The sequence below is a fragment of the Amblyomma maculatum genome, chromosome 10, assembly GCF_055883805.1.
Source record: "Amblyomma maculatum isolate TAMU_Amacu chromosome 10, ASM5588380v1, whole genome shotgun sequence".
Taxonomy (NCBI): domain Eukaryota; kingdom Metazoa; phylum Arthropoda; class Arachnida; order Ixodida; family Ixodidae; genus Amblyomma; species Amblyomma maculatum.
The window spans coordinates 22,569,759-22,596,739 of record NC_139353.1 but is presented as its reverse complement, the minus strand read 5'-3'; the positions used below and the strand labels follow the sequence as shown (position 1 = coordinate 22,596,739).

The following is a 26,981-nucleotide window of genomic DNA, read 5'->3' as shown; positions in this document are numbered from 1 at the left end:
CACCTCCATTTATGTTTTCACCGATTTTCCAGTCACTGATGGCATTACAACTGGCATTACAGCTGCTTCTGGCATTACAACTGTGCCACCCAAGGCTATATTTTCTTGTTGAACCTAGTCTGCACAGCATTGCCATGTTTTACTGAATATTTAGCAATGAAGTAACCATAATTTTCTGCAAGGAATTTCTCCTCAGTGAAGACTGTGCCTATTGCTTGTTGATGGTGTCTCGAGGGTCCCCAGCTGTGACTTTGACCACCCTAGCATGCAAGCTTGTGACGTCCCCTATCATATTTTTTCCTCGTGACTCGGATGTTGCCACTTGCCTGATGCCAGAGCGTGTTCGTGGCAAAATTCCCCCCTGCATACTTTTGATGGCTCTGTGTGCAGGTGATTCGGTCGGCCTGTGGTCCCAGCAGCAGCAGCAGTCACATCCACACCAGCAGCCTCAGCAGATGCAGCCACAACAGCCGCCGCCCTCACGCGGTATGCTGCGCAGTGCCAGCCTCGGTGCACTGCACATGGCTGGCCGGCGGCCACCACCGCCACAGGCGTCGGACGACTCGTCCTCCTCGGACAATGAATCGCCCAGCAAGGGACCCACCCAGGTATGCCTGGAGAGCGCATCTGTCAAGGAGTGCTGGTTCTCATTCACCTGCTTTTTCTCATTTGTCTATTCGTATGTCTTCACACAGACAAGTGGCTGAGTCTTAAGACTGAAAAAATGTCTCAATGGAGCTTGAAGCTGGTGCAGGCTAACACTCTAAGACTAGAGCATTGCGTGCTAATTTGCTGAGGCTAGGAATGAAATAAAAAAAAAAAATGCTTCTGCCTGTACTGGTGTTTGGATCCATTTGTAAGTAATGTGACTACAGTGCTTACGCTGGATTTGACCATTGCATTTGGGTGAAAGGGGGAGGGGGGGGGATGAGAACAGAGCAGATTTCAAGAAAGGAAATTCAGGTTGAGGTTCATTGTATATAATTTCTTTAAAATTCGCCTTATTGTGTAAGTTTCCATCAAAGCAAATTACCTAAACAATATTCTTGCTTAGCTCTGCAATCTGCTAGGCATCCTATGTAGAGCTCAGTGGGTTAGGTGGCTTCCTCATTATGGGCACTTATCCCAAGTGACAGCAGTCAAGCGGACTCTTGTGTGCACAGGTTGTAACCCCCAGTGGTGGCCGCGACTGGGGTGGCGGACGTGGCCATGAGGGACCTCGTGCACTGGTGGAGCCAATGCTGCACGGAAGCCGTGGTGGTGGGGGAGGAGCGGGTGGCGCAGGTGCCACTGCTCGGCCACTGCCGCCAAACCCAGCCGTGGCACCCCTCAGCCGCGAGCTGTGTGAGCGTGTTGCCCAAGAGTTAGCACGCATCACTGCCTATGCCATACACGTCTTCCAGAGGGTGAGTCTGCTGTACCAATTATGTAACTACATCAGCACACATCGAAGCTGTGGAGCCGTTTCATTCTCTATGTTCACCCTGTAATGTAGTGCAGCAGTGACAATGTGTGCATGCTCACATGCCTGGCACTGGTTATATAGTGATGTGATCACCTTGTGACCAAATGTTGATGCTCTGCCTGAGAGAGCTCTATGTAAGAGCTTTTGCTGTAATAATTCAAGCAAACCAAATGACAGACACCATTCAGTGTTGTTTTATGCCTTGTCAAGTTTATTACATGCTAGGTGAAGCTCTAGCAATGCTGCCCTGGGCCATGCAGGCAGAGAATGAGCAAGGTTTATGTGGATATCTTATCTTAACATCTTAGAGATATATCTTAATCTTAGTTCTGATTTGTGTCTGACAGATATAAAAAAAAAGAATGGTGCATCAGCTTTGCCAGTTGAAATGGCAGATTGAGTAGACCGCCAAAATAACTGTCTAAATTATTTCGAGGATGCAAGAAAAAGAAAAAAAACTTGGACATCCAAAATGTCGCTCTGTGAGCCGGTAAAAACCTAAGCGAACCGCAGTGGTGCCTGCTTCATTTAGTCACCAAAGGCGAGCGCCATAAAATTCTTCTTTTTATTAACGCGAAACCATTGCATGCCCTATTAGTCATGCATAGAAAATCAGGGACAGGTCAGAACGCAATGGAAAATATCTGTACCAAAGGTAAATAGTTGAGCTGAAAAAAAAATTCGGCCAGTTTGGGTAGGGCAGGAATTGAACCCAGGACAGTAGGTTGCGAGATAGGCTTGCTGGCCACAGGCGACAAATTTGTTGGTCAAAGATGACTAAAGAGGGGTCCAGTGAATGCTTGATTCGGTATGTATGCAGTAGTGATAATTAAAATAGCTTGTGATAGTGACATAGGTAGTAGTGGTGTTATGACTGTGGTTCTTTTGATCCTTTTTGATCAGCCAGAACATTACATTGAAAAAACTAGTAGAAAATCTGTGATGAGTGACGCAGTATGATGCAAAATGGGCCGTGAATGTTTTCAGATTCACAGAATATAAGCAGTCTTTTAAATGTCACCCTGTGGGTCACCTCGGGGAGCGATGCGGAGATCAAAGACTTCCAGCAATGAGCAGTTGATGTGATCAATTTTCACGGTTTTGGGGTGAGGCTTTAGAGCGATCGCCTGAATCCGTACGGAGGCCCTGGCTAAGCTCAAGACTAGTGTTTTGCAAACCATTAAACCAATAACAAGGATTGCTTGTCGTCAACATGACATGAAAGAAGCGTACCTTCAACACCAGGTTCAAGCCTTCATGCTGAACAGATTCACGTACATCCTTCTTTACCTTCAACTTGCATGCACTGAACGCGCAAAAGCAGATAGCCTCATCCACCAAGATTACCATCAGCCTTCCACCTCCCGGATAACATCACAAGTAGGCTGCTGGTGCTGGGAGTACATTGTCACCATAGCTGAACTCTTTGAAGCCAAATTTGCTTCACAATATAATAGGCTTACAACGATATCCAGAGGCAAGTGAATCCTATCCCGCCTGCACATCGGATCCAAATCCTCACATCTGGACCAGTTCCTACTGTCCACCCTCATCCATCCACTCTACATGAGACATTGCACCGCAGCCCAAGACCATGCACTCCTCTCACCAAGAGGGACAACACTGGGTTCGAACTAAGGCCCTACGCATCAAATACAGCCTGTCACGTACAATTGTACGTGTAGATGCAGCCAGATATCTAGATAGATAAATAGGCCTATGTCTTAATTGCTGTAGCCGGCACACTCGTATGAGCTGCCCCTGCTTTTGCCACTTCCCCAGAAATGGGAGAGGAAACAGCGATAGCTCTAGCTATAGTAGCAACCATCAGCGCCGACACCATTTTGAGCGATTCCAAAGCAGCCATACATAATTTCGTGAAGAGGCATGTGTTCCCCTCTACCCTCTCTATTCTCTAAACCATAATTCCCTCTTGTCTCTGACCTATTCATCTGATATTTGTACCAGCCTACTCTTCCAAGCCGAAAAACGAGGTGGTCACCACTTCCGGTTCCGGCGTTTATACCTGTCATATGATTCGAGGCCAGGGAGATAGCGACACTTTTGATAATGACGCAAACTCGGAATACGGACCCCATTCAGATCCAACCCAGAGATTCAACTTCGGGCAATGGAGTAAGCCAAAAAGGTCACTGGGGGCCAAGCACTCCCAGCCACCTAGCGTGGCCCAGATACCCGCCAAACACCTTCCCTCTTCCGACTAAACAAATATTTTCTGTCTCTTACCTTAGCACACACAGGCTTTTCTTGGTGTCCAATTAAAGCCTTGCTCACTCCACTCCTCCTGTGCATTTTTTAGCAGAGTGGTCGGCCAGGCACCTCAGCCTCTGCTTTTTCCTGTTGGTATTTGTGACACAGGTGACGATGGATGTGGACCTGTCACCTGCCGACCGTTCGGCCATGACCAACACCCTGGCGCATGGTGTGCTACAAGCCCAGCAGAACCTGCGGCCAGCAGCGCCCCCGCCGGTCCTTGCACCGCCAGGGGCGGCTCCTCTGTGGTCGACACCTTCTGCCGAGCCTCCAGTCTTCCAGCAGTTTCCAGCTGCCCGGCGTTTTGCAGCTGCTGAACCTGCACCTGCTGTAAGTACCTTGGCAACATGCATTGGAAGGAGGGACATTCCTTGCAACCTAGCTACATCTTAAAAGAACAGAGAAGGCTTATTGAAGTTGGCCCGTGTCCATAAATTACCTCGTTCCACTGACGTGAGTCTACATTAACTGAAAACAGATCTCTTAGAACCTAGAAAAATGCAGGTGTTGCTGCCGCCCTGTTTTAATTAGCAAACTGTGAAGGCACTTTAGCTTATGAAACATAAACCTCGAAGCCAACCTACACAAGTACACGGAGTACAGTGTGGCCTGTATGCAGGAAAGAACGGAAACACGCAAAAAATGTGGCATAGTTGCATTTTCGTACCTTTTGTGTGCGAGTGGGCAGTAGGAACTGGTCCAGATGTGAGGATTTGGATCCGATGTGCAGGCGGGATAGGATTCACTTGCCTCTGGATATCGTTGTAAGCCTATTATATTGTGAAGCAAATTTGGCTTCAAAGAGTTCAGCTATGGTGACAATGTACTCCCAGCACCAGCAGCCTACTTGTGATGTTATCCGTGGCCTGCGGTCTGGCGAGAATATTGCCTCAAGGACTAAGCGGTCCACCTGTGGTCATAAACGCTGCATTTAGGATGGTGTCATAAGACCCTACAGGCGTGCTGAATTCTGATCCACATTGGGTAAAAACTTGATTCGCTGTACTTCTGTTTCTCTTTGCAACTACGTTTTTAGGAAGAGTATTTGTAAAATATAATGTTTTATGTCCCAAAGAGACACATGGGCTACCGAGGAACACTCTACTGGAAGGCTGTTGAAGACCACTTTTTTTTCCCATCATCATCATCAGCCGGACTATACCCACTGCCGGGCAAAGGCCTCTTCTATATTCCTTGAATTAATCCTGCCCTATGCTAGCTGCATCCACTTGACCCCTGCAAACTTTTAACCTCGTCTGCCCGCCTTTCTGCCGACCCTGCTACGCTTTCCTTCCCTTGGAATCCAATTTGTTACCCTAAGCGACGACCATCGGTTATCCTCTCTTCACACTACATGCCTTGCCCATTTCTTCTTCTTGATTTTCACTAGAATGTCATTAACTCGTTATTTCTCTGACCTCCTCTGAGCGCTCCCTACCTCTTAACGTTACACACACCATTTTTCGTTCCATAGCCCTCTGCGTTGTCCTGAACTTAAGTACGTAGAACCCTTTTCATTAGCCTCCACGTTTTAGTCCCATTGGCGAGTACAGGTAAGATGCAATTGCTGTATACTTTTCTCTTGAGCGGTACCGGTAAGCTGCTAGTTATAATCTGTGAATACTTGCCAAATTCGCTCCATCCCTATCTTATTCTCCTAGTTATTACCCTTTCATGGTATGGATCTGCAGTTACTACCTGTCCTAAGTAGACATATTCGCCTACCACTTCCAGTGCTTCACTACTTATTGTGGCCTGCTGTTCCTTCCCGATGTTGTTGAACATTACCTTGGTCTTCTGCGTATTGATTTTCCAACCTACCTTTCTGCTATTCCTGTCTTGGTCATCAGTAATTCTTTGCAGTCCATGCCCCGAGTTACTTAGCTAGGCAGTGTCATCAGCGAATCACAGATTACCGAGGTATTCTCCATCAACCCTTATCTCTAACTGCTGCAATTCCAAGTCTCTGAATACTTCCTCTAAACAAGCTGTGAAAAGTACAGAGGAGATCGTGTGTCCTTCCCTAACACCTTTCTTTATGGAAATTTTGTTACTTTCTTTATGCAGAACTATAGTTGCTGTGCAGCCACGATAGACATCTTCAGTACTTTTACATACGGCGGCTTGTCTACACCCCGATTTTGCAATGCCTGTATGACTGTCGAGGTTTCCGAGTCAAATGCTTTTTCGTAATCAATGAATGCTATGTATACGGGCTGGTTATATTCCGAGCATTGTTTTATCACCTAGTTGATGGTATGGATATGATCGATTGTAGAGTACCCTTCCGAAAAACTTGCTTGATTGAAGTCTAAGGTTGTCCTGATTCTGTTTGCAGGTAGATAACTGTTTGTTTTGATATTCGAAACTGTACGAAAACACTTTTGACTTGGAGCCATTTTATAGTCATATTCACTTCACAAGAGAAATTGACATTCGTATGCCTCTAATCAGACACATTTTCTGCAGTTTACCTCCATGATACTATTCAAAGGTAATCGAAAAGCCTAGTGACTCAACATCAAGATTTTAACTCCAAGCAAGGGGCCTGCTAGGACAAAGATAACATGGGCAGCACTGTTTTCAAGCCCTGAACGTGTAGGTAACTTAAATGTGGAAGGGAATCGGCTCTCACAAAAGAACGAATTGTGTTGTATCTGCACCAGAGCTGAAAATTTTGGAATCCGATAATTCAAATTTCTTTAATCTGCACTTGTTACATGTGTAATTCTTATTTTGAACAAATTTCAGTTATTGGGGCCCCGCCGTGGTGGCACAGTGGTTAGGGCGCTCGACTACTGTGTCCAAGGATGCGGGATCGATGAAGGAGTAAAGCTAGGTGCACGTTAAAGAACCTCAGGTGGTCAAAGTTTCCGGAGCCCTCCACTACAGTGTCTCGCATAGCCCGAGTTGCCTTGGGACATTAAACCCCACAAACCAAACCATGAGTTATTGGGAGTGAACTGTGCTCATAACATCTCCTTGCTTGTTGATGCCTTTCGCAGCCACCTCTAGGCCCCAAAGGTGGTCCGCTTTCCCAGTCCAGCTCGGACCTCAATGCGCTGCTGCAGCAGTACTCAGAGCAGCTCATGAAGATGGTCAAGGAGCAAATGGCCAAAGGGGAGAACAAGCCCAGTGACTCGTGACCCCCGCTTTTTAGACCGTTTTTATTAATACTGCTGTTGCCAATAAAGGGCTTTCAGGTGGTGACGTGCTCCACGATGCCCTGATGGATAAGCTTCTCACACTGGGAGCGCTCCAGAAAGTGGGTCGTGTCCCTTGCTAGCACGATGACAGTGCCGTCCTCTGTTTCAAAGTCACCGTAGTCCTGCAAGCACCGCACCTGCACGTAGAGGGACTTGGGCGGGCTGCGGAAGCGGGTGAGATCCAGTCCGATGTTGGTCATGTAGTCGGCCAGCAAGCCATTGTAACGCCGCAGCCACTGTTGCTGTGAATGAGAGCAAGGTGCCACAGCGTCAGCACAGCTTTTCTAAGGGGCACTGCCAATCTGTCATTGCAAAATTGAAAGAGGGCTATCAACATACTCGTAAAATTCAGTCAAACTGTCGCGACTTTGGAATCTCACCAAAAGATTCGTCATCTTGCTGCTTTTACAGCTAAAACGAAACATTCCAGGCACCATTCAAGCTTTTTACTAGAAGTGATCACAGCCACCAGGAAAGCTTAACTCCCATTTCTGAAAATACTAGCAGCTTTAGGTGCAGTTCTTTTTTTTTTTTCCTTCTTCCTCCTAGGATAGTGAAATTTCCTACCACCAACTGTTTTTGAAACTGGTGATTTTACTTTTTGTAGTGCTTTTCTTTGTTGTTTTTACCAACTGTTAGTCTTTTCCTCTTCTTGCTGTCCTTACTTTTGTTTTTATACTGTGCGACCATTACTGTTACAGCTGAAAAGCCTGCATTATCGTGAAATAATAAACCTGCACTCTCTTGAAAACTTTACACCAACGAGTGACTTGTTGTTGTAATAGACGCCTCAGATTCTACCAGAATGCTTCTGCACATGCAATGCTGCTGATACAGTGCATGTGCTGCCACTCATATTGCATCTAAGCAATACGATGGACTACAAGCTGCCTTCTATTTGCTCCGATTGAATGAGTCACAGACTGCTCATTCCTCAAGAGACTGAGTGCTGCCATCTCAGAGTCTGCATCAAGATTATGAAGGAACTCCTCTTTGCAGGATTTGACACAAAAGGAAAGGTTGATTTTCCTTTCGTCAACTTCTCTTGGATCAACAGAGACAACACCATTAAGTGCAAACAGTCGCAATAACTCTGCTGTCATTCAAGGCAGGACAATCTCAAGCATACCATGCACAGCCTGACATCCTATCTAAACGTACAGACACACTTGTGTATTAGCTACCGTCTTGTTTATTCTGCCTAAAATGCTTGTGAGCATGATATAAATGCTACACTTCAAAAGCAACAAAGAGAGGCCATCCAACTGTGACACAAAGGCTTTGATGAACTATGGCCTATGGGTGACACATTATGAGCATCAAATTGCACCCACACAGGACCTAAATGCAGATTATATGGCTGTCATGTTGCCGCATAAGTGCCTAGACATAGTACAATTCTTGAAGGCACAGGTACACGTGGGCTCTATAATGCCTGCACTAAGACATTAAGCCACAGCATATATTGCAGTGTATTGTAATACATTTTGTTGTTACATTGAAAACAAAAACAGCTGGTGGAAAGTTTTTTGGTTCTACTTATGGATGAGTGCAAGCCTTTTCACACCACGTGTGGAGTCTGAGCTACTTTACCGAAAGCGTTGCAAGTGATGAGAAGCACTGCCTGCATCTCAAGAAATGTAACACTGCTGCAATTATTTGGTGCTGAAACCTTCGTCTTGGCTCTCGTAGGTCAAGCTCTATGACAATGCAATACAACATTAACAGAACTGCAGCCTAGTCGGTAACTTCATATAGATAGGTATGGTTGGTGCTAATGTCGCACATTATAGCATGGTTACTGTTTCGGCACTGAGCATGATTTCTTGTATTTGTACAAGCTTCATGTTTTATGTTTTATTCCTACCATTAACTAAATTTAGTTATATCATCAATGTTTTCTAAACATTTCAAAGACAACAATTAGCACTAAATGTTACATTTTAATGTTAAGTTAACATTACATTAAAAATAATGTTCTTTCAACATACATAACATTATTATAACATTTTATGTTATCTAGAACTTCAAGCCCACAATGCTCCTAGCTGTACCTTGTAGTAGGTACTGATCCGTAATGCCTGCTGACATCGACTGTACCGAATCGTGGAAGAGCACAAGCATCTTAATTCATCGTATCCATACTATCGATCATATCCATACTAATAACCCAGTGACAGAAAAATGCTCTGAACATAATCAGCCCCATTCATTGATTACGAAAAAGCATTTGACTCGGTTCTAAACCTCAGCAGTCATGCAGACATTGCGAAATCAAGATGTAAGTGAGCCATATGTGAAAGTACTGGAAGATATTTACAGTGGCTGCATAGCAACCATAGTTCGGCATAAAGAAAGTAATAAAATTCCCATAAGGAAAGGTATTAGGCAACGAGACACGATCTCCCTGGTACTATTCACAGCTTGCTTAGAGGAAGTATTTAGAGCCTTGGAATGGGAGCATTTAGGAATAAGGGTTGATAGAGAAAGCCTCCTTAACCTACGACTCGCTGATGACATTGCTTTGCTAAATAACTAAAGGGATGAATTGCAAAAATGATTGATGACCAAGACAGGAAAAGCAGAAAGGTAGGCCTAATAATTAATATGCAGAAGACTAAGGTAACTTCAACAAGCTTCGGGAAGGAACAGTAAACAATAGGTAGCGAAGCGCTGTAAGTAGTAGGCGAATATGTATACTTAGGACAGGTAGTCCCCACAGATCCAGACCACGAAAAGGAAATAACTAAGAGAATAACAGTGGGATGGAGCAAATTTAGCTAGTACTTGCAGGTCATCCCTACCAGCTTACCAGTATCGCTCATCTTGCCTGTAATCACCTATGGGGCTGAAATGTGAAGGCTAATAAAAAGGGTTCTACTTAAACTGAGAACAACACAGAGAACTATGGAAGGGAAAATGACAGTTTTGACAATAAGAGATGGGAAGCGTGAAGAGTAAGTCAGAGAAATAACGAATTAATGACATTCTTGTGGAAATCAAGAAGAAATGGGCATAGGCAGGGCATGTAGTGCGAAGGGAGGATAACTGATGGTCGCTGAGAGTAACAAATTGGATTCCGAGGGAAGGAAAATGTAGCAGTGGCGTCAGAAAGTTAAGTGAGCGAATGAGATTAAGAAGTTCGCAGGGGTCAAGTGACTGCCGCTAGCACAGGTCCAGGTTAGTATAATCCGGCTAATGATGATCCGCAATCCTTAAGAGCTACGTGGAACGGGCACCCAGTATGCTGCTTTACTGAAGCCGTGGGGGATTAGAACGGCGACAAATTCGTTAAAAGAAGGGTGGCAAAAAGTTCGTTTACCGCCTCACCGGCGCCGCAGGAAATAGGCGACAGGGCTTACACAGCTAGCATCAATACGGTCACTGATAGAGGCGCACCTCCTGGTCGGAGAGGTTCTCCCTGAGATCCGCGTCCAGTGCGGTGCCGAAGCCCCAGCGCATGTCACGGGCTACCATGAGCCTCTGGTAGAGGTAGGCGAGCAAACAGCGCCGTATCTGACTCAGGGCCACATGCCGCGCGTGCACCGTGGCGTGCCTCTCCATGTGCGCCTCCACGTCGTTCTGGTTCTCGGTGAACAGTTCCTGCATGTCAGCCAGGCACTCCCGCAGCGCATCCTCCTGCAGTACACATGTCACTGGAAGCGCTGGACCCGTCTTAGCGTACGCGCGGCTCTTACCTTCAAGGGCGGCAGCCAGCCGCGCGCGCGTTTAAGTTCTTTGACGAGCTCTAGCGCTTTTTCCACGTGCAGCACCATAACGTGAGGATTCCACACCCCGCTCAGCTGTACACTCACGTAGACGTGCACCTCCAAGGCTTCAAGCGCTTCCGCACTCTTTCTAATGCGCGCGAAAGGCCCGAAACGAGCATACTCAACTCGAAGATAGTGCGTCACGCACTCAGTGCACTGACGATTGATGCATACAGTGACCGCAAGTAGTAATGGCGCTGCGGGCAATAGCTGACTTCATCAACTTCATCTTGTCTCTCGCTAAGTAAAAGATCAAAATACTAAAAAAGAAATTTGAGCCCTAAATTTGATATCTTGTAGGTGTATTGACATTATTAACAAAACCTATTGAAGTTTAGTTTTGTTGTTGTGATAAATCATCAATGAAAAACATCAGTGCGGTCGCACGCGCGCACTGCGGCTGTGGCTTCTACTATACTTGGGCACACTTGGGCATACCTGCTCGCGCACTAAATGTTCGCTCTAAGCGCTGAATTCAAATCATATTCGCAGCAAGCGCTCCTGCGCATGTTCACTTTGCGGTGACCAGAGGGCAGATCTCGAACACATCATGTTTAAATGTGAAAGCATGCATCCGCCAGAGGGCCTGCAGATTACCAATTCGTAACAGTGGGAGGCCGCATTGCTTAGCTCTGATCCAAGCCGGCAACACGCCATCACGGCTTGGGCCAAGGAGGTCGTCGAGCGACATCGAGCGATGACCACCCCTGGGGCGGCTTGAGGAGAAGCGAACTCCCACGAAGAAAGAACTTTCTCAATTCTCCTCAATAAAGTTTCCTCCTCCTCCTCCTGCGCTTTTTCCTTCTGTTGTTCCCATTTTTCGCTCTTTGTCCCTTCCTTAAAGCCGGTGGACATGCATCTACCGAAGGTAAGACGGTTATCGTGCCTCACTTCTAACCACCGCGCTTCTAACTTCTGCAGTGCAACCAATTTTGGAGTGAACTTTTCAGAGGAGGGACACCTTCAGTTCGGAAACTCGACTACTTAGCGTTACCTTCACTCATGCAAACACTATTGTTGGTTTGCTTTGTTACCGAATCGAATACATATAGAATGGTTGCGTGATTATTCGCAAAGAAAATCATTAGGTATTAATTTCATGCGAAACATTAAAGCGCGCGCTAGTGGTGGCGCTATAAGAAGTGTTGGACTTAAACCGGTAGCTCTCGAATTCTTTTTCATAGGCCTTAATTATTACCGCTCCACCTTCCGTGATGAAACCATTCTTCATGCCTCATTATATATATGAATGTGTTGACCATTGCTTCAAAGTTGGTATCGCCCTGTGTCATACTTCTTTCCTTGCTCTTTTTTACCTTGAAGTTCAGAGGATTGGAATCGCCTTCCTGCCGATATTGTTGCCATTTATGATAACACCCGATTAAAACGTGCTTTAGCTAACGTTGTGTAATTAGTAGTTACCATGTTCTGTTTGTTATATTTAAAAGTGCACTAAGCTTTGCCCACCTGCCCTCCACTGTAATGCTTCTGCCCTGAGAGTAAATAATAATAATAATAATAATAATAATAATAATAATAATAATAATAATAATAATAATAATAATAATAATAATAATAATAATAATAATAATAATAATAATAATAATAATAATAATAAATTACGGAGGCCTATTCCAGTTAAAGCTAATTATCCAAGCGTAAGACATGGTTACACATCAGCCTGACGAACTCGGACCGGCACGCACCTCATCCATAACGAGACTCAGAAACCAAGTGCCGCAGGAGCAGTTCTGAACTTCACAAAACTTACTGCTGCATTACTTACCACCCCAATTCTTTTTCCAAAAAATTCTCACCAACATTTTTTTTCCTAATTCAAAGTTGCGCCAATTCTCTCCCCCTCGCCATCCCTTTCTAGTGGGTATATATGCCATGTTTGAAGAGGAGAGAGAAGAAGCGCAGAGCCAGCAAAAAGGCGCATTGGCACGAGCGGCCCGGCTGCCGCTGCGGTGGTCGCCATGTCGTCTGCCGAAGTCGAGGACGAGGACGCGGCGGTGTGGGCGTTTCTAGAGACCGTCTGGGGCTCCATCGTGTTCGTGGTGCGCTTGGCGATCGTCGCGTTCGTGGTGACGTTCGTCGCGTGGCTCTACTGCCGGCTGAGCCAGCGCCGCTGCAAGTGCACCACCCGACTGGACGGCAAGACAGCCCTGGTGACTGGCGGCAGCACAGGCATCGGCTATGAGACGGCCAAGGCATTGGCATCACGCGGCGCCCGCGTTATTTTCACCTGCCGCGACATGCACGTGGGCCGGCAGGCAATGGCTTCCATGATTGAGGCCAGCGGCGGCGGAGACGTGGTGCTCAAGCACCTGGACCTCTGCTCGCTGGCCTCCGTGCGACGACTGGCGCGCGACATCCTCGAGAATGAGCCGCGGCTCGACATACTCGTGAACAACGCGGGCCGCTCGGCGCCGCCGCGGCGCACTCTTACAGCGGACGGCTTCGAGACGACCATCCAGAGCAACCACCTGGGGCCGGCCCTGCTCACGTCGCTGCTTCTGGACTTGTTGAAACGTAGCGCGCCCAGTCGCATCGTGATGGTCTCCTCCATGGTGCACGCCTGGGCGGAGCTCGACCCGGACGACGCCTTTCTGGAGCACCGCTATTCGCACAGCCGCGCCTACAGCGTCTCCAAGCTGTTCAACATATACTTTACCCGCGAGCTAGCCGACAAGCTGCGGGGAGAAGGTGAGCGTACATTACCATATACCGTACTATGCGAGCACGTGTGCGGACACGTGGGTCTCGAGATTCAGCATGTAAAGCAGACTGCAGTGACAAGTACTCTTTTCTCATGAGTTTGACCAAAGTCAAAAGATCACAGATGTGATCGCACGGTATAGAATTACGATTGCGCAACTGTTGGTCAAACAGCGAAAAGGACGGGGCAACAATTAACAAAGGAAGCCACGCTTGACCGTGATGTCCGTTCTTCTGTATAGTTGTTCCGTCCTTTCCACTGCTTTCTGTATGGCTGTGTTCTGACCATGCTTTGAGGTCGACCACACCTTAAAAGTGCAGTAAAATGATGTCTGCCGAAAGCAAGGACACCGATGATACTGACAGATATAAGCACCCCCTATCATCCTCCCGCAATATATATATATATATATATATATATATATATATATATATATATATATATATATATATATATATAGAGAGAGAGAGAGAGAGAGAGATGTGGTTCAACTCGGCAGAACAATAGAGCGGGGGCTCGGTTAAGCAGAATTGTGCTTGTTTTAAGAATTGGACCTCCATTTTTCCGCGCGGCTAGCGAGCGCCGCCGGCTCCGTTCATCGCGCCTGGAGCGGGAAGGCGCACCAAGTCACGTACGTAATATGACGTCACGGATACACCTCAGCTGTGCCGCTTGAAGGTCAAACGTTCGGTGCCAGATGATCTTCAGATTTGGCATGGGAGAAGTTCTGGTCTAAAACAAAACAAAAAAAGAGTAGGCCGATATCACACTACAATTGGTCCGCTTAGATACGCACTTATTTTTTTTTTTTTCACCCCTCCTTCCTCGCGGTGTTTGACGAGCCAATGACAGCCCCTTTCCGTTGACATCACGCGTGCCCTAGGACCATGGAGGAAGGAAAGAACTTAGGAGAGGCCCTGACGCTTTCCTTCCTCTATGCCCTGACGTCACTTTTTTGAAGCCTATTGAAGCCGACGCGGTCGCGCCGCGACCGGACGCTGCAATGCCGCTCCTCCTCTGCCCTCCGCATTTTCTATCTCCGCGACGCTCACGTACTGCACGTACCTCGGGCCCTTAGCAACGCTGTTAGGATAGGATAGGAAATACGTTAGTTTCTCTACGAGGGTCTTGTGCTAGTAGCGGAAGAGTTCCATCTTCCGTCTTCTCACAGGGTCGGTGCCCCTATTCCAGGGCTCCGCTGAGCTTCGCTGCTCGCTGGGCGTGCTGGATTAAACCTAGTTGGCAATCCAAATCGCCGCTGGAGAGCCGGCTCTCCCACTGTTCCGCACTCGGGTCTTTACGGAAGCTGTCGTTATTTTTACATTGCCACGTGATGTGGTATAGCGAAGGTTTGCTACCACACCATGGGCAGGTGTCTCGATATTGTGACGGGTAAATTTTGCTCAGGGTATGCAGGGCCACTAGCAACGCTGTTGCTAGTGGCCCGAGTTTTCATAGCAACAGCGAAGCCGTTGCTAATGGCCTGACTTCGCTAACCCTAAATTTTGACATCACTTCCGCCACACTTTCTCCAATGCATTAGGAATGGCAAGGGCCTCTCCTAAGTTGTTTCCTTCCTGCATGCCTAGGACGTTGGCCACCGCAAAGCGTGGGGATGGCAATTAAAAAAAAAACGCCGCATGTGCATACATATGTGATTTTATTATGACTCCGCTTTTATTTCATTTACGCTTTACAACATCGGTTCGTGGAAGACACATTTATATGTCTGTCAGTGAAGGCCCCTTGACTCACAATTTGATAACTTGTACTTGGCATACATGTCAACTGCACAATACAACCATTCGACAGGCGCTTTTTGGCCCTTTCATGTATACCCCTCTAATTCCTGAAAATATTTCCCTAAATCCACTGAAATCTTCTAACAAAAAAGTATGCTGCTGAGCAGCATGGGCCTGGCGGTTATAGGTTTCCCGGACCATGTGCTTTCGAGGCCCATTGCTTAAGTGCGGAGTGCTCTGAAGTAAACAAACGCCTCTCTGTATACACACATGCAGAGGTGACCGTCAACGCACTGCATCCTGGCCTTGTCAAGTCTCGCTTCTTCCGCGAGCCGCCGACCACCAGGTTCGCCAAGTTTTTGCGCTACGTGGTCATTCCCATCTTCGGCAAGGTGAGCGCACAACGTGCGTGCATGCCTTAATCGTTAGCGGCCAACGAGTATCTTTGCTCAGTACTTAAAGAGAAAATGACGTGTGTATATATATATTCGCTGACCGATAATGATTAATATCACCGCACGGTGATGTTAATCATAGCGCGCTGCATACGCTCCTGCTCGCCACCGCTCACTGATCCTGACAAGACCACTTGGCATCGTCACTGGTTGTGCGAGCGTCCTATACACTTCTCGCTGATTTCGCCCATCATGTGTGATAACGTGTACCATCTCGTTCAGCAAGCAACCCTTCGTAGACGTCTAATTCTCTCTCTACCACGTATACAGTCGCCATCTGAGGGGGCCCAGACCAGCATCCACCTGTGCCTGGCGCCCGAGCTCGTGCACACCACGGGCCGCTACTTCATGGAATGCCGCGAGGTCAAGCCCGCGGCGCACGCTTTAAACCCGGTGCTTCAGCGCCAGGCCTGGGACATCACCGAGCATGCGCTCAACGAGCGCCTTTGCCCCTGAACAAATTGTGTCATATGGGGGCGGACATGGTGGCCACTGGAAGTGCAGCAGACCCGTCCTCGAAGAAGGCGTATAGACAAATTGAGCAATGTGCACAGATGCATAAATTTTCTGAGAACACCTCGCTTGTTGATAGCTGCATAGGTGAGCGCAGTGCGTCACATATATAACGAATTCATTTTCATCGCCAGTGGTGGGTGAAACCGTGCGTCCGAGCTCATGGTCACCACCCTAAACTTGGTATCATGTGAGGTGCTATACACATATATATGTAGGAGGTGTTGAGGAGAGTATTCTGGGATACAAGGATGAAGGTGGTAAAAAGAAGCTTCTAGTAGTTATACGTATATGTACGCGCCATATGCTGCTCTGCTGGGCAGAGATACATATACTGGACGGGTAATTTCACTACACTCAAATCTCGATAATTTTTTTAACTTGAGTTCCACCCTGTTCCACCATTGTTATAGATAGCAGCAAGTATGCAGCTATAAGTGTAGTGAGTAGTGACAGATGACGCGGGAAACTTGAAACTGATAGTATATGTGCACGCTTATTAAAGCGAAAGCCTTACTAGGCTTATGGAACTAAATCCCGTGCGCAAGAGTTGTGCGCGAGATCTGTCATATTTCGCGAGATGCGGTCTTGCCTAACGTTCCTGCCATCTGCAATCCCACACTTGAACGCGCGCCAAGGAACGCCACGCGACAGGATGGTGTACCGTCCAAACTTTCATTTGTTGGAAAAAAAGTGACAGATGCAGAGAAGAGGAGAGTCTCCTCCTAATACATTTAAGAGACCCTCTAAATTCCATTTGAAGAACATAATGCACACATGCAGTTAATGATAAAATCTAGATGAGATAATACTTTAATCTGGTGATGTGCAGGGACAGGTAGATTATGCTTGTGACTTGTTTATGCTTGTATCTGTCACTAATTGGCGACTGTTACGCTAAAATTACATCACGAATGGTTAGTACGGGACATATCCTGGCCACTGTGCCCACCATGATCAAAATAATAGAGGAACGGATATATACCGTCTAATAAGATGCAACCGGTTCACCGAAGCTAGAAGAGAAATACTATTTACTGAGTCAGGATCAAGATCGAGATCAAGATTATTCTGGAATTCCATGAGGTCACATTTTAAGTCTTCCGAATTCTGAGGAGAAACTTAGCTATTTCCTAATTAACCATCACATTCGTTGACGAAACCCGCCCGCCCACGATAAGGCGGCGCCTTCACACACTCGCCGGTCCTCCCACCACGACTGTGGTCGATTGATGTATAATCACTCCTTGGAATGGGAATTCTTTGAAGCCGACAAGATGATCTATGCTCGTCCGCTGTCAGCCCACTGTCAGCCTTGTGTGACTTGAGCGTCGTCTCCGCCGACTGCCGATTTATTGGCTTCCGCCTCCCGGTTCTGTCGCCCTTCTTTTGACGCAGCCGCCGATTTCCAGGGCAGAGGTCCACGAGCAGTAAGTTCTGCGACGAAACGCGACCAAGTCCAGCATTTCGTGACCTTGCGCGTTATTCCCCGACCTTCGTTAGGTACGCCTGCAAGGCGCGCATTGCCTTGACTCATGAATGACTTGGACATGATTTGTGGACAGAGCGACGTGTCCGCACGAAATGTCAATATGAGGAAAAGGCATCGCCGCCACTGGGTTAATCGAACCTGCGCCAGAACGAAGAGGTCAGCTTCCCTGGCCCAGACACGAGAACACTGTGATAGCAGCTGATCATGCGCGTTTATTTGGTTATCCTCATAGCGGATGGCACAATCGATCGGAAATTTTGATATATACATTTACATGGCCAAAAATAAAATGATCTCTGGGGAAAACGGAAGTACACAAAAAGATCTTCCGTTTGTGTGTGGCGCAGTGATTACGGCGCTCGACTACTGTTCCCAAGAACGCGGGATCGAATCCCGGCCTCGGCGGCAGCTTTTCAATGGAGGTGAAAAGCAAGGCGTCCGTGTGCTGTGCGATGTCAGTGCACGTTAAAGAACCCCAGGTGGTCGATTTCCGGAGTCCTCCACTACGGCGTCTCTCATAGCCTGAGTTGCTTTGGGACGCTAAACCCCACAAACCAAACTATATATAATATAAACCATTTCCACCAAATGTAGGGTGGGTGTTAGAAGTACTGCGACTATATATATATGTGTGTGTGTGTGTGTGTGTGTGTGTGTGTGTGTGTGTGTGTGTGTGTGTGTGTGTGTGTGTGTGTGTGTGTGTGTGTGTGTGTGTGTGTGTGTGTGTGTGTGTGTGTGTGTGTGTGTGTGTGTGTGTGTGTGTGTGTGTGTGTGTGTGTGTGTGTTAGCAAGGCAGACGTTTAGATCCCAGTAAGGAATTTTGAATGGCGGTAGAAGTGGGCTGCACCCAAGTATGGTGACGTCTATAGTTTAAATTTACAGCACACTATCGCGCGCTGTGCAGTAAGCATGCATCGTCTCTCTGCGCCGCTCCATTTGACCGAAAACGTAATGGTTACCCACTGTACCCCATCTGGATGAGTGCGGCCGGGGTCCGCTAGTGTCGATCGGGTGTGACAGCACTCGCAATGCTTTCGCACTACTGCACCTGAGCAGACTTAAATGCTCCATCGAATATTTACCCCATGCATAGACTCAAGGACACCTCGAACGCCTTGAGCCGAAAACAAAGAGGCAGGGGTGCAGAGCTTAGAGCTTTATTGCCGAAAATATCAGGTTCTCTGTGTGTGTGTAAAAACTTGCTTAGGCTCAGGCAGAAATATATGCAACAAATGGGAAGGCTTTTGTGGCTAATAACTAAATGACATTTTGGCCGCGGGACCAACCCTAGAAAAAAGGACCGGCTTGCGTCGAAAAAAAAAGAAAACTTTTTTTTTTTTTTCTGACGAAGGACGGTCGCGTGGGTGCAACGGTATTACACTGTTCTTTGCCCCACAAATGTCTTCCCATTTGTTGCGTATCATATGCATATAGAACTTTCATTGGGAGCAGTATATGTATATGAGTACAAGACCGTCAGGTACCTATAATGTAGCGGAATACCACCGTGAGGAAAATAGAGGGTAAGAGAAAAATATGGGTTTCCTGTGACCTTTCTACCAACAATATTATAATAACCGGTGTCTCACTACAAGGCCGCCAGGTACATAGCAGTTAAGGCTAAATGGATTTTCCCCCTTTTTTATCAGCAATGATCACAGCACCCGTAAGGCAGTCTCGGCACAAGGTCGTCAGGTACGTACACCATAGCGGAATACCAATACTATGGAGTGGGATTAAGGGCGGGCAAGTATATCAAAACTGCTTTTCTTTCCTTTCCATAGCAAATTACAGCCCCGCGTTCAGGCTGTAATGCCGTGCTTAAAAACAAGGAGGAACACAACGTGCTTAAAGTTGAAGCAAAAAAAGAAAAAAAAAACAATTACGTTACAATTTCCCTTTTCGCCAAAAATTGCACGTCACGCTTTTTCTCTTGCCATGCTGTAATAAAGATTTTACGAAATTCCATGCATTCTTGTTTCGGAGGTCTTTCGGTTACATGCGCGCAACTTTAGCCTTATTGGTGATAAAGCAGAAAATAATAACGGTGTCAATTATACCTACATCGTTTGACGCAGCATAACTAAAGGCGGTGATTTCGTGCTTCCACTACTGATAAAAAATTACGGCAGAGTTCGTTCACACTTCATTTAAATGAATAATCTCGGGGTCGTAGTCACCTTATAACCAATATTTGGCCATTTGGCTCAATTCAAAATTTACGTGCATACGTAGAGCGCCCGGCATGATCACGTTTATTCCGCCTGCGCTGCGGTCACGTGCACCAAGCCCAGTATATATTCTGGGACACGTACGTTGTTCCGAGATATGCTGCAACTGTTGAGACATTGTAATATATACTTTTATGCACATATGTTGTTAGAAATAGCCTAAGCTTCCTTACCAAAATAGTCCTTCTGAAGTTAGTCGTGCGCATCGCAACGGGTAATTAATTAAGGTTGCTATGGAAAACCAAGGTGCGTTCTTGAAAACAAATAGCCAAAACTACAAGTCTGCAGAGGGAGGATCGAGGATATATTGATTGATGGATGATGCAGTTATACAATATGATCGAAAATTGCACTCAAAAGATCTTTCTCCGAAAAATGTCCAAAATTTGAGCGTATGGCCATGGCCATAGAGAAAGCGGGCGCGGGAATTTCGAATTTCGTGAGAAATGGACAAAGCCACGGCGCAAAATGTGATAGCATTTTCGAAATTTTAAGAACTATGTCTATTTTTGTTACCCGCCACACAGGCGTAACTATATACCATAAAAGTAATCTTTTACCTAAAAAGGAAAATTAGATGCCGGCTTCCTTGACACACCTGCTATGTACCTGCGTCATGAAGCCGATTTCCGCATCATAACGAAACTGCTTGTTATGCATCGCTGCCTTTGGCCTTGCTGCGAGGAACGTGTATATGCGAACTCGCGACTAGCTGTAAGGACGGCATGTGTATAGTCCCCAGTATACGTGAAGAACGGGGCCCGAACGACATCGATTGTTTCCAGCCCTATCCGAAGTTTTTCCAGGCGGTCGTCAAAATTTGAAGCAAATGCAACGACGTCATCTCAATATGCTAGACAACTCTGCCACTTCGGGCCCCGTCAGTATATACTGTATCCACTCTTGAAATAACCCTTCTTGCGGAGGGTGCTGAGCCCCAGCTGGAGTTCGCTGAGCGTCCACAGGCGGTGGGCGTCGCGTTCATCGCTGGTGGAACCGGCGGCGGGCCACCGGGCGCGGCACTCGGACAGGTACCAGCCGCTGGGTACATCACTGCACACAACGGCGTGCACGCTCGTCTGGCAGGCCTCCCGCGCGGTCTGCGTCGGTAGCCAACAGAACAGCATGACTCTGTTTCATATAACACTGCATGCAGCTACGCTCAGCGCACCTTGACTCCGAAGAGGGTGGATAGCAAGCCGAACCAGGGCTCTCCCACGCGCGTTAAGCCTCGCGCCACGCGGGTGTTCACCACGCCTGGGTGCACCGCGTACGCTGACAACCCTGCAGAAATAATAGCACACGGATAGCAAAATATGCATTTCCAACTTTGAACGCATCCAAAACACACAAATTAGAACAATTCAGAAAATTGTACATGCATGGACAATATAATGACATCCAATTGGTTCTCGAAGTGACCTTCAATTCTGACTGGCTTTTGAAAGCGGCCCGGTGGAGGGCAGTGCAACCGTTAAAGCAGCCCTTACTTAGTAAAGAGAAAAACGCACCGGTGTCCCGAAACCGTCTCGCTATCTCGGCGGTGAAGAGCACCATGGCGCGTTTGGAGTTGCAGTACGCACGAGCGGGCGCCCAGGAGGATCGTAAGCCCTGTACGTCATCCCAGTCGATCTTCGCCAGGCGCTGTACCACGGACGTCAAGTTGACGACGCGCGAGGGCGCGCACTCCACTAGGGTCGCTGCGTGCACATGGTATATTTAGTTTGAGTATACTACTGACGGTACAAACCCGAACAAGGGGAGTTGGCCAAGTTGGCCAGCGGATAACCCCGCGGCCATCCCCCTGTTCAACTTTGCTCATGTGTGCGCGCACTTACGTAGGAGCAGCCGTGTGAGCAGGTAGTGACCGAGGTAGTTTGTTTCCCAGGTCAGTTCGTAGCCGTCGGCGGTAAGGCGCCGGGATGGCGGCGCCGCCGCGCCCGCGTTGTTCACGAGCACGTGCACGCGGCCTCCGGTTTCGCGCAGTAACTGCGCAGCGAAGGAGCGCACCGAATCTAGGCTCGCAGTGTCGAGAAGCCGCCAGCTGAGCAGCGCGCTTCCTGTCTCGGCGGTCAGCTGCTCGACCGCGCGCCGCGCGCGTTTCTCGTCGCGGCAGCCCAGTACGACACGCGCGCCGCGAAGGGCGAGCTCGCGTGCCGTCTCGTAGCCGATGCCTGCGCGCGCGGAGGAGGCATGTTCAAGCACGGTTCACGCCCGACGCGGCTGCCGAGAAAGATGCGCTCACCGGTGTTCGCTCCCGTTATGACCACGGTCTTCCCGGCCAAGTTGGCTGAGCAAAGACAGCGTCCCGTTGTGAATCGGTTGTAGACGAACAAGGCGACCAGCAGAGCGGCCGTGCCGGCCGCGAGCCCCACGAGCAGCAGCATTCTTGCGCGAGCTAGATAACGTGGCGCGATATAGCATCTGCGCGCATATACCGTACCTGATGGGGCGTGTCAGGTCATGTCAGCTTTGTAGCAGGCGAGCTTGCGGGTGTGATTTTTGAGGCGCTTTTTTCTCTTTCCCTCGCTGAAACCGCGATTTGCTTTCCCGTCATTTCATTGCGCAAGCTGCGGAGGCAAAAAGCGAGAAATGCGCATTTTGCGTTGACCTGCCGCTCGTGCAACTGCCTCGGCGGTCGTTGGCCCCACGTCTTCGTTCGAGAACTGAAACTTTCATGAGAACTATAAGGGCTGAACATGCACTGTGCGGCGTCGATTATACAGCATGACCGCACAGAATGGTGAACAAAATCAAACCAAACAATAATTATACGGAATTTGTCACTGCCGATGGCACCGTACAGCTACAGCCAGGAGACGGCCACGACTGCCGTTGGCCATGGTGTTCGTGCACGCGGAGGACTATCAACCAGCAATTGTTGCTTTTGCGCATAATTTTAGTGCAAACGCGACCTTCTCGAGTCTCTCAAACAACCCTCCTGCAAATAAAAACAATTTGAGTAACGATCATCATTAGTTTTAAATTTGGCTGCATCTCGGGTGTTCCATCCAACACAATCCACAGCTGAGAGCGTCCGCGCGTCCGTGTGCCGAAGGACAGCCGCAGGGAAAGCATGGCTGGAGTTATGAGCTCTGCGCAAAAGCTTGCTAAGTTTCTAACTGCCTGCCGTGTGTTCTCGCGGTTCGTTGCTCCTCCCCGTGCCGCGGCATATTATCTGCGCAAAGGCCAGTTTGCCGGCAAGACCCATGTCCCTAATCGGTGAGAAGTTTTGCTCACGAACGCACTACTGTCCCACGTGCTTTAAATTGTGCTTCCGGCATTTGCCTTGAGTTGAGTTGATAAGCTAATTATCAAGCGGATGATATTTTTGTTCATCAGTAACTCAGTTCAGCTTATGATCTGCAGTAGTGTCGAAAAGTAGTATTGATTTCCTTGTGTGTCGAGGTGAAAATCTTGGGCTGCGCAACCGATGGCGAAAATGGGCGCAACTATAAAGCCTGCAGTAACCAACACACACACACAATTCACCCTGCCATGGTGGTGCAGGGGTTACGGCGCTCGACTATACTGTACCCAAGGGTGCAGGATCGAATCCCGGTTGCGGCGGCTGCTTTTTGATGAAGGCGAAAAGCAGTACGCCCGTGTGCTGTGCGATCTCAGTGCACGTTAAATAACCTCAGGTGGTCGAAATTTCCGGAGCCCTCCACTACGGCGCCTCTCATAGTCTGAGTCGCTTTAGGAGGTTAAACCCGACAAATTAAACCTTTGATCCTGCGAGTGTGGCAAAAAGCAAGTTGAACAGAAGTGACCATCAAAGCATTGCAGTTAGCATAATTGAAAACCTACTGTTCCCAGCATTATAGTCATTGTGAGCTGGAAGAGTAGCTTGCAGATAAAACTGCATGAATGAATAAGAAACTTGGCGATGAGGTTTTTGTGCTGATAAATAAATATTGAGGCACGTACAAAAGAGCTTTTTCACTTTTCTGGGGTGGAAAAGCCTCGCTATATCCAGTGCTTGTCAAAGGCCTGTCCTATGATATGTTTTAAACGCTGCCTCAAACCAGCTGTGTCGCACCTGCAGCAGATTAGTTCATGATTTAGGGTATGATATACCCTCTACCCACAACCTTTTTAATTCATTCATTGTACTTGACATTCTACCGCCCCCTACTATGTGTGCCTTTCCTAGGATCCCATTTTGTTGCCCCTACTTACAATTGCATAACTGCTAACTAAATTACATAACCTGCTCATGTCCATTTCGTCTTCTTGATTTTGGCTAGATTATCATCAGCTTACATAATAAAGGTTGGCTTCTTATGGCCCATTGGAACAGCATTTTTACTGGACAGCATTAGTACACTGCAGTTAGAATTCTCTGAGAGCTGTTTTCCTGTTTAGAATGGACCACAACTGACCAAAATTCTGCTTTCATATACCGGGCTAGCATATACTGGACAGCCCTTTCATGCTACCTGTTTCCAAAATTTGGCTTCCAGTTTTCAGGCAGCAGCCATCATGTTAGCTGTGCCTACAAATTACAAGCCATTTTAATGTTTATTTGCTGATTCTTCTTTGAATTTCACTTTTGCCAAGTGTTGCGTCAATCAGCAGTTCTTAAAATGAGACCTGCACACCGTTTGTTTAACATACCTTTCGCCTCACTCTGACATTGTGTTACTGGAAATGCAAGATCTTTTTCTTTAGTGGTCAGTGCCCTTCTAATTTATTTAACCTAGTGCCGCAAAAATTGGATGCCACGCTCATCAGCTTTTAAAACATAGCAGGGAGCCAGATGCAATGCGAACAGGGACACCACTTTGCATGAAAATTGAGTGTTCCCCTCTTTGTCACAGGACGGCAACTGCAGTGGCGGCTGTAGAGGAGCGGACTGGGGCTTCTTCCTCCCAGTGGCAGGGCCACCAGCTTGACCGGACGTTGCAGCGCATTGACAACGAGGTGCGCCGCACGGGTCGGGTGACACGCCGGGAGTTGGATGACGTGCTGGAACAGGTTGCGGCCATCGGTAAGGGAATTTTCTGACATGCACTGTTTAGGGCAGTTTCCCAAGTAGCACGCCATCAATGGACCGCCATCAGCCCAATATTAGGGAAAACCGGCCCCAATATTGGGACCAATAATAGCATTTCAGTGAGGTGCTACCCATGCTAATATTTGATCCAATTTACTAGACTGGCTGATCCAATGGCCACCAATGGCAGACTAGTTTGCTTATTGCCATGCAGCCTCACTCAATGGCTACCGGATATCTTCCAACCTAGCGTACCCACTGGCTCCTATGCAATGTATATCCAGCCACTCTCACTGGCTATCCAATACTTGCAACTAAGTTTACTCGCTGGCTTTTAAGAACTGTTATCCAGCTAGGCCCATCGGCTTCCCAACATAGCGCACCCAAGCCTGTCCACTGGTTTTGCATCATTGGCATCCAGGCAATCCCATTATTGTTGAATGTTTTTTTGTGGCTATTTTTATTTGATGGTTGTTACGGCGCAGAGGCAGCTAAGGCCATCATGTGCCAAACACAGGGTTGAGTTTGTTTTTGTGCAAGTATTTTGCATGCAGCTAATAATATATATACAGCATCCTGAAAGTATACATGCACACAAAAAAGGCAGAATTGTTCGGTTCATGAATATTTATTAGGTGCGCATGTGGTACATAGTGAAAAAAAAAAACTATAGGCAGAATTCTTTCAGACTTCACCTCCGATTGGGTTCATTGACAAGGTGGATGGATGGATGGATGGAATATAGGAGCGTCCCCTTTGAAACGGGGTGGTAGCAGTAGCTATCGTGCTCATTTTTCTCCATATATCTTAATTATTGATTTAGAATGGTTAACTAAACCATCATTCTATTTATTAAATTTTGCTCCTACATTACTAACATTATGTCACTTCTCTGCTTTTAAACTACCAATCTTCCAGCCGTTTTTTGCTAGTTTCCACTGCCGGTTTATTCACCCGGCCACTGTTATCTCTAAACCCCAGAGCTTCAGGAACAGCGATTGTGCCTGCATCAACTTCCGGATGGATACCATTGCATTCGAGTATAATATGGTCAATTGTTTCACTGGAGTTTCCACATACAGCACATGCGTCATCTCCATTGTTAAACTTCTTTTTGTAGCTGCGTGTTCTAAGGCACCCTGATCTAGCTTCAAAAAGTAGAGCACTGCCTCTTGAGTTATCAAAGAAATCTTCCTTCCTGATCTGCATTTTCCACTTTCGGTATAATTCCACACTCTGTTCTTTTTCCATCGAATTTATCCAATTTTTACCTTCTGTGTTTTTCACCTGTTGCTTAATGCTCTTTATTTCTCCGTCCTTGTTACTAGCATACTTACTAGTTAGTTTCCTAGTTCTTTTCCTCCATTGTGAGTCAACGCTTTTTAGGTACAGGTATTTAAATACCTTAGCTGCCCATCTGTTACTGTCCAATTTCCTCAGGCGTTCCTCATATAATATTTTACTCTGAGCTTCCCGTACTTCGAAAGATGCCCAGCCCATATCCCCCTGTACCGCCTCATTTGTAGTTTTGCCGTGGGCACCTAGTGCTAATCGTCCAACGGATCTCTGATTTGTTTCTAATGTCGACTGTACCTCTGATTTTAGGCACAAAACCGCATTTCCGAAAGTAAGTCCGGGCACCATAATTCCTTTCCAAATACCCCTCAATACCTCATACCTATTGTATCCCCACAATGCCTTATGCTTCATTATCCCGGCATTCCTTCGCCCTTTGGCCTTAAGTGATTGCTCATGCTTTCCAATGTATGCCAATCCTTCGTTTACCCATACCCCCAAATATTTATATTCTGCTACTCTAGGTATTTCAAGGCCTTGAATTTTAAGACCCTGATCAGTTGAGCCGTTGAAAATCATCAGACCCGACTTAACTGCGCTGAAACTGAAGCCTAGAGCGTCCCCTTCGTCTCCGCAATACTTAACTAGAGTTTGCAATTCTTCCAGACTCTCAGCTAGCAGCACAATATCGTCTGCATACATCAAACCGGAGAGGTGCTGCTCTACCGCCTTTCCACCTAATGTGTATGACAGGTTAAAACCTAGGTTACTGTCTTGTATCCTCCGTTCCAGGTTTATCATATAAAGCATGAACAG

At 47.2% G+C, this 26,981-nt stretch overlaps 4 protein-coding genes and 1 pseudogene across 5 annotated transcripts in view; 3 read left to right on the top strand and 2 right to left on the bottom strand.

The window, feature by feature from the left end:
* Wdr62 (WD repeat domain 62) overlaps positions 1 to 7,701 on the top strand; it is a 33,091-nt gene extending 25,390 nt beyond the window's left edge. Inside the window, exons 21-24 of the mRNA XM_084582204.1 lie at positions 391 to 608; positions 1,164 to 1,406; positions 3,845 to 4,069; positions 6,745 to 7,701. Of these exons, the coding sequence (XP_084438330.1) occupies positions 391 to 608; positions 1,164 to 1,406; positions 3,845 to 4,069; positions 6,745 to 6,885 (827 nt within the window). The 3' untranslated portion in view covers positions 6,886 to 7,701. The remainder of the gene's footprint in view (positions 1 to 390; positions 609 to 1,163; positions 1,407 to 3,844; positions 4,070 to 6,744) is intronic.
* LOC146175848 (DNA replication complex GINS protein PSF1-like) lies at positions 6,839 to 10,855 on the bottom strand. The gene is made up of 3 exons (XM_084582205.1): positions 10,644 to 10,855; positions 10,345 to 10,584; positions 6,839 to 7,187 (listed from the first exon to the last, which is right to left on the bottom strand). The coding sequence occupies exons 1-3, from the start codon at positions 10,719 to 10,721 to the stop codon at positions 6,939 to 6,941; spliced, it is 567 nt and encodes a 188-aa protein (XP_084438331.1). The 5' UTR covers positions 10,722 to 10,855; the 3' UTR covers positions 6,839 to 6,938.
* Positions 10,856 to 12,694: 1,839 nt separating this feature from the next.
* LOC146175847 (retinol dehydrogenase 14 pseudogene) lies at positions 12,695 to 16,244 on the top strand (annotated as a pseudogene).
* Positions 16,245 to 18,780: 2,536 nt separating this feature from the next.
* On the bottom strand, positions 18,781 to 22,834 carry LOC146175846 (retinol dehydrogenase 12-like). 2 transcript variants are annotated; one of them, XM_084582202.1, is made up of 5 exons: positions 22,116 to 22,833; positions 21,709 to 22,044; positions 21,382 to 21,570; positions 21,042 to 21,154; positions 18,781 to 20,970 (listed from the first exon to the last, which is right to left on the bottom strand). In XM_084582202.1, exons 1-5 carry the CDS (start codon positions 22,255 to 22,257, stop codon positions 20,752 to 20,754), a joined length of 999 nt encoding a protein of 332 aa, XP_084438328.1. In that variant the 5' UTR covers positions 22,258 to 22,833; the 3' UTR covers positions 18,781 to 20,751. The 2 variants fall into 2 exon arrangements, with proteins under 2 accessions (XP_084438328.1, XP_084438329.1); XM_084582203.1 differs by having other exon boundaries at positions 20,808 to 20,923; positions 22,116 to 22,834.
* A 53-nt stretch (positions 22,835 to 22,887) lies between these two features.
* Positions 22,888 to 26,981, top strand: part of bsf (bicoid stability factor) — a 43,365-nt gene continuing 39,271 nt past the window's right edge. The window contains exons 1-2 of the mRNA XM_084582201.1: positions 22,888 to 23,092; positions 24,694 to 24,863. Coding sequence (XP_084438327.1) covers positions 22,947 to 23,092; positions 24,694 to 24,863 — 316 coding nt within the window. The 5' untranslated portion in view covers positions 22,888 to 22,946. The remainder of the gene's footprint in view (positions 23,093 to 24,693; positions 24,864 to 26,981) is intronic.

What these genes read in the sequence shown, in the direction of transcription:
- LOC146175848 (XM_084582205.1), bottom strand. Translation starts at nt 10,721, where the DNA reads ATGGTGCTGCACGTGGAAAAAGCGCTAGAGCTCGTCAAAGAACTTAAA. An exon ending in GCTGGCTGCCGCCCTTGAAG is followed by an intron (nt 10,585 to 10,643) that starts GTAAGAGCCGCG and finishes TGTGTACTGCAG; the next exon opens with GAGGATGCGCTGCGGGAGTG. An exon ending in AGAACCTCTCCGACCAGGAG is followed by an intron (nt 7,188 to 10,344) that starts GTGCGCCTCTAT and finishes TCTCATTCACAG; the next exon opens with CAACAGTGGCTGCGGCGTTA.
- LOC146175846 (XM_084582202.1), bottom strand. Translation starts at nt 22,257, where the DNA reads ATGCTGCTGCTCGTGGGGCTCGCGGCCGGCACGGCCGCTCTGCTGGTC. An exon ending in GCTCACACGGCTGCTCCTAC is followed by an intron (nt 21,571 to 21,708) that starts GTAAGTGCGCGC and finishes ATGTGCACGCAG; the next exon opens with CGACCCTAGTGGAGTGCGCG. An exon ending in CCACCCTCTTCGGAGTCAAG is followed by an intron (nt 20,971 to 21,041) that starts GTGCGCTGAGCG and finishes CTACCGACGCAG; the next exon opens with ACCGCGCGGGAGGCCTGCCA.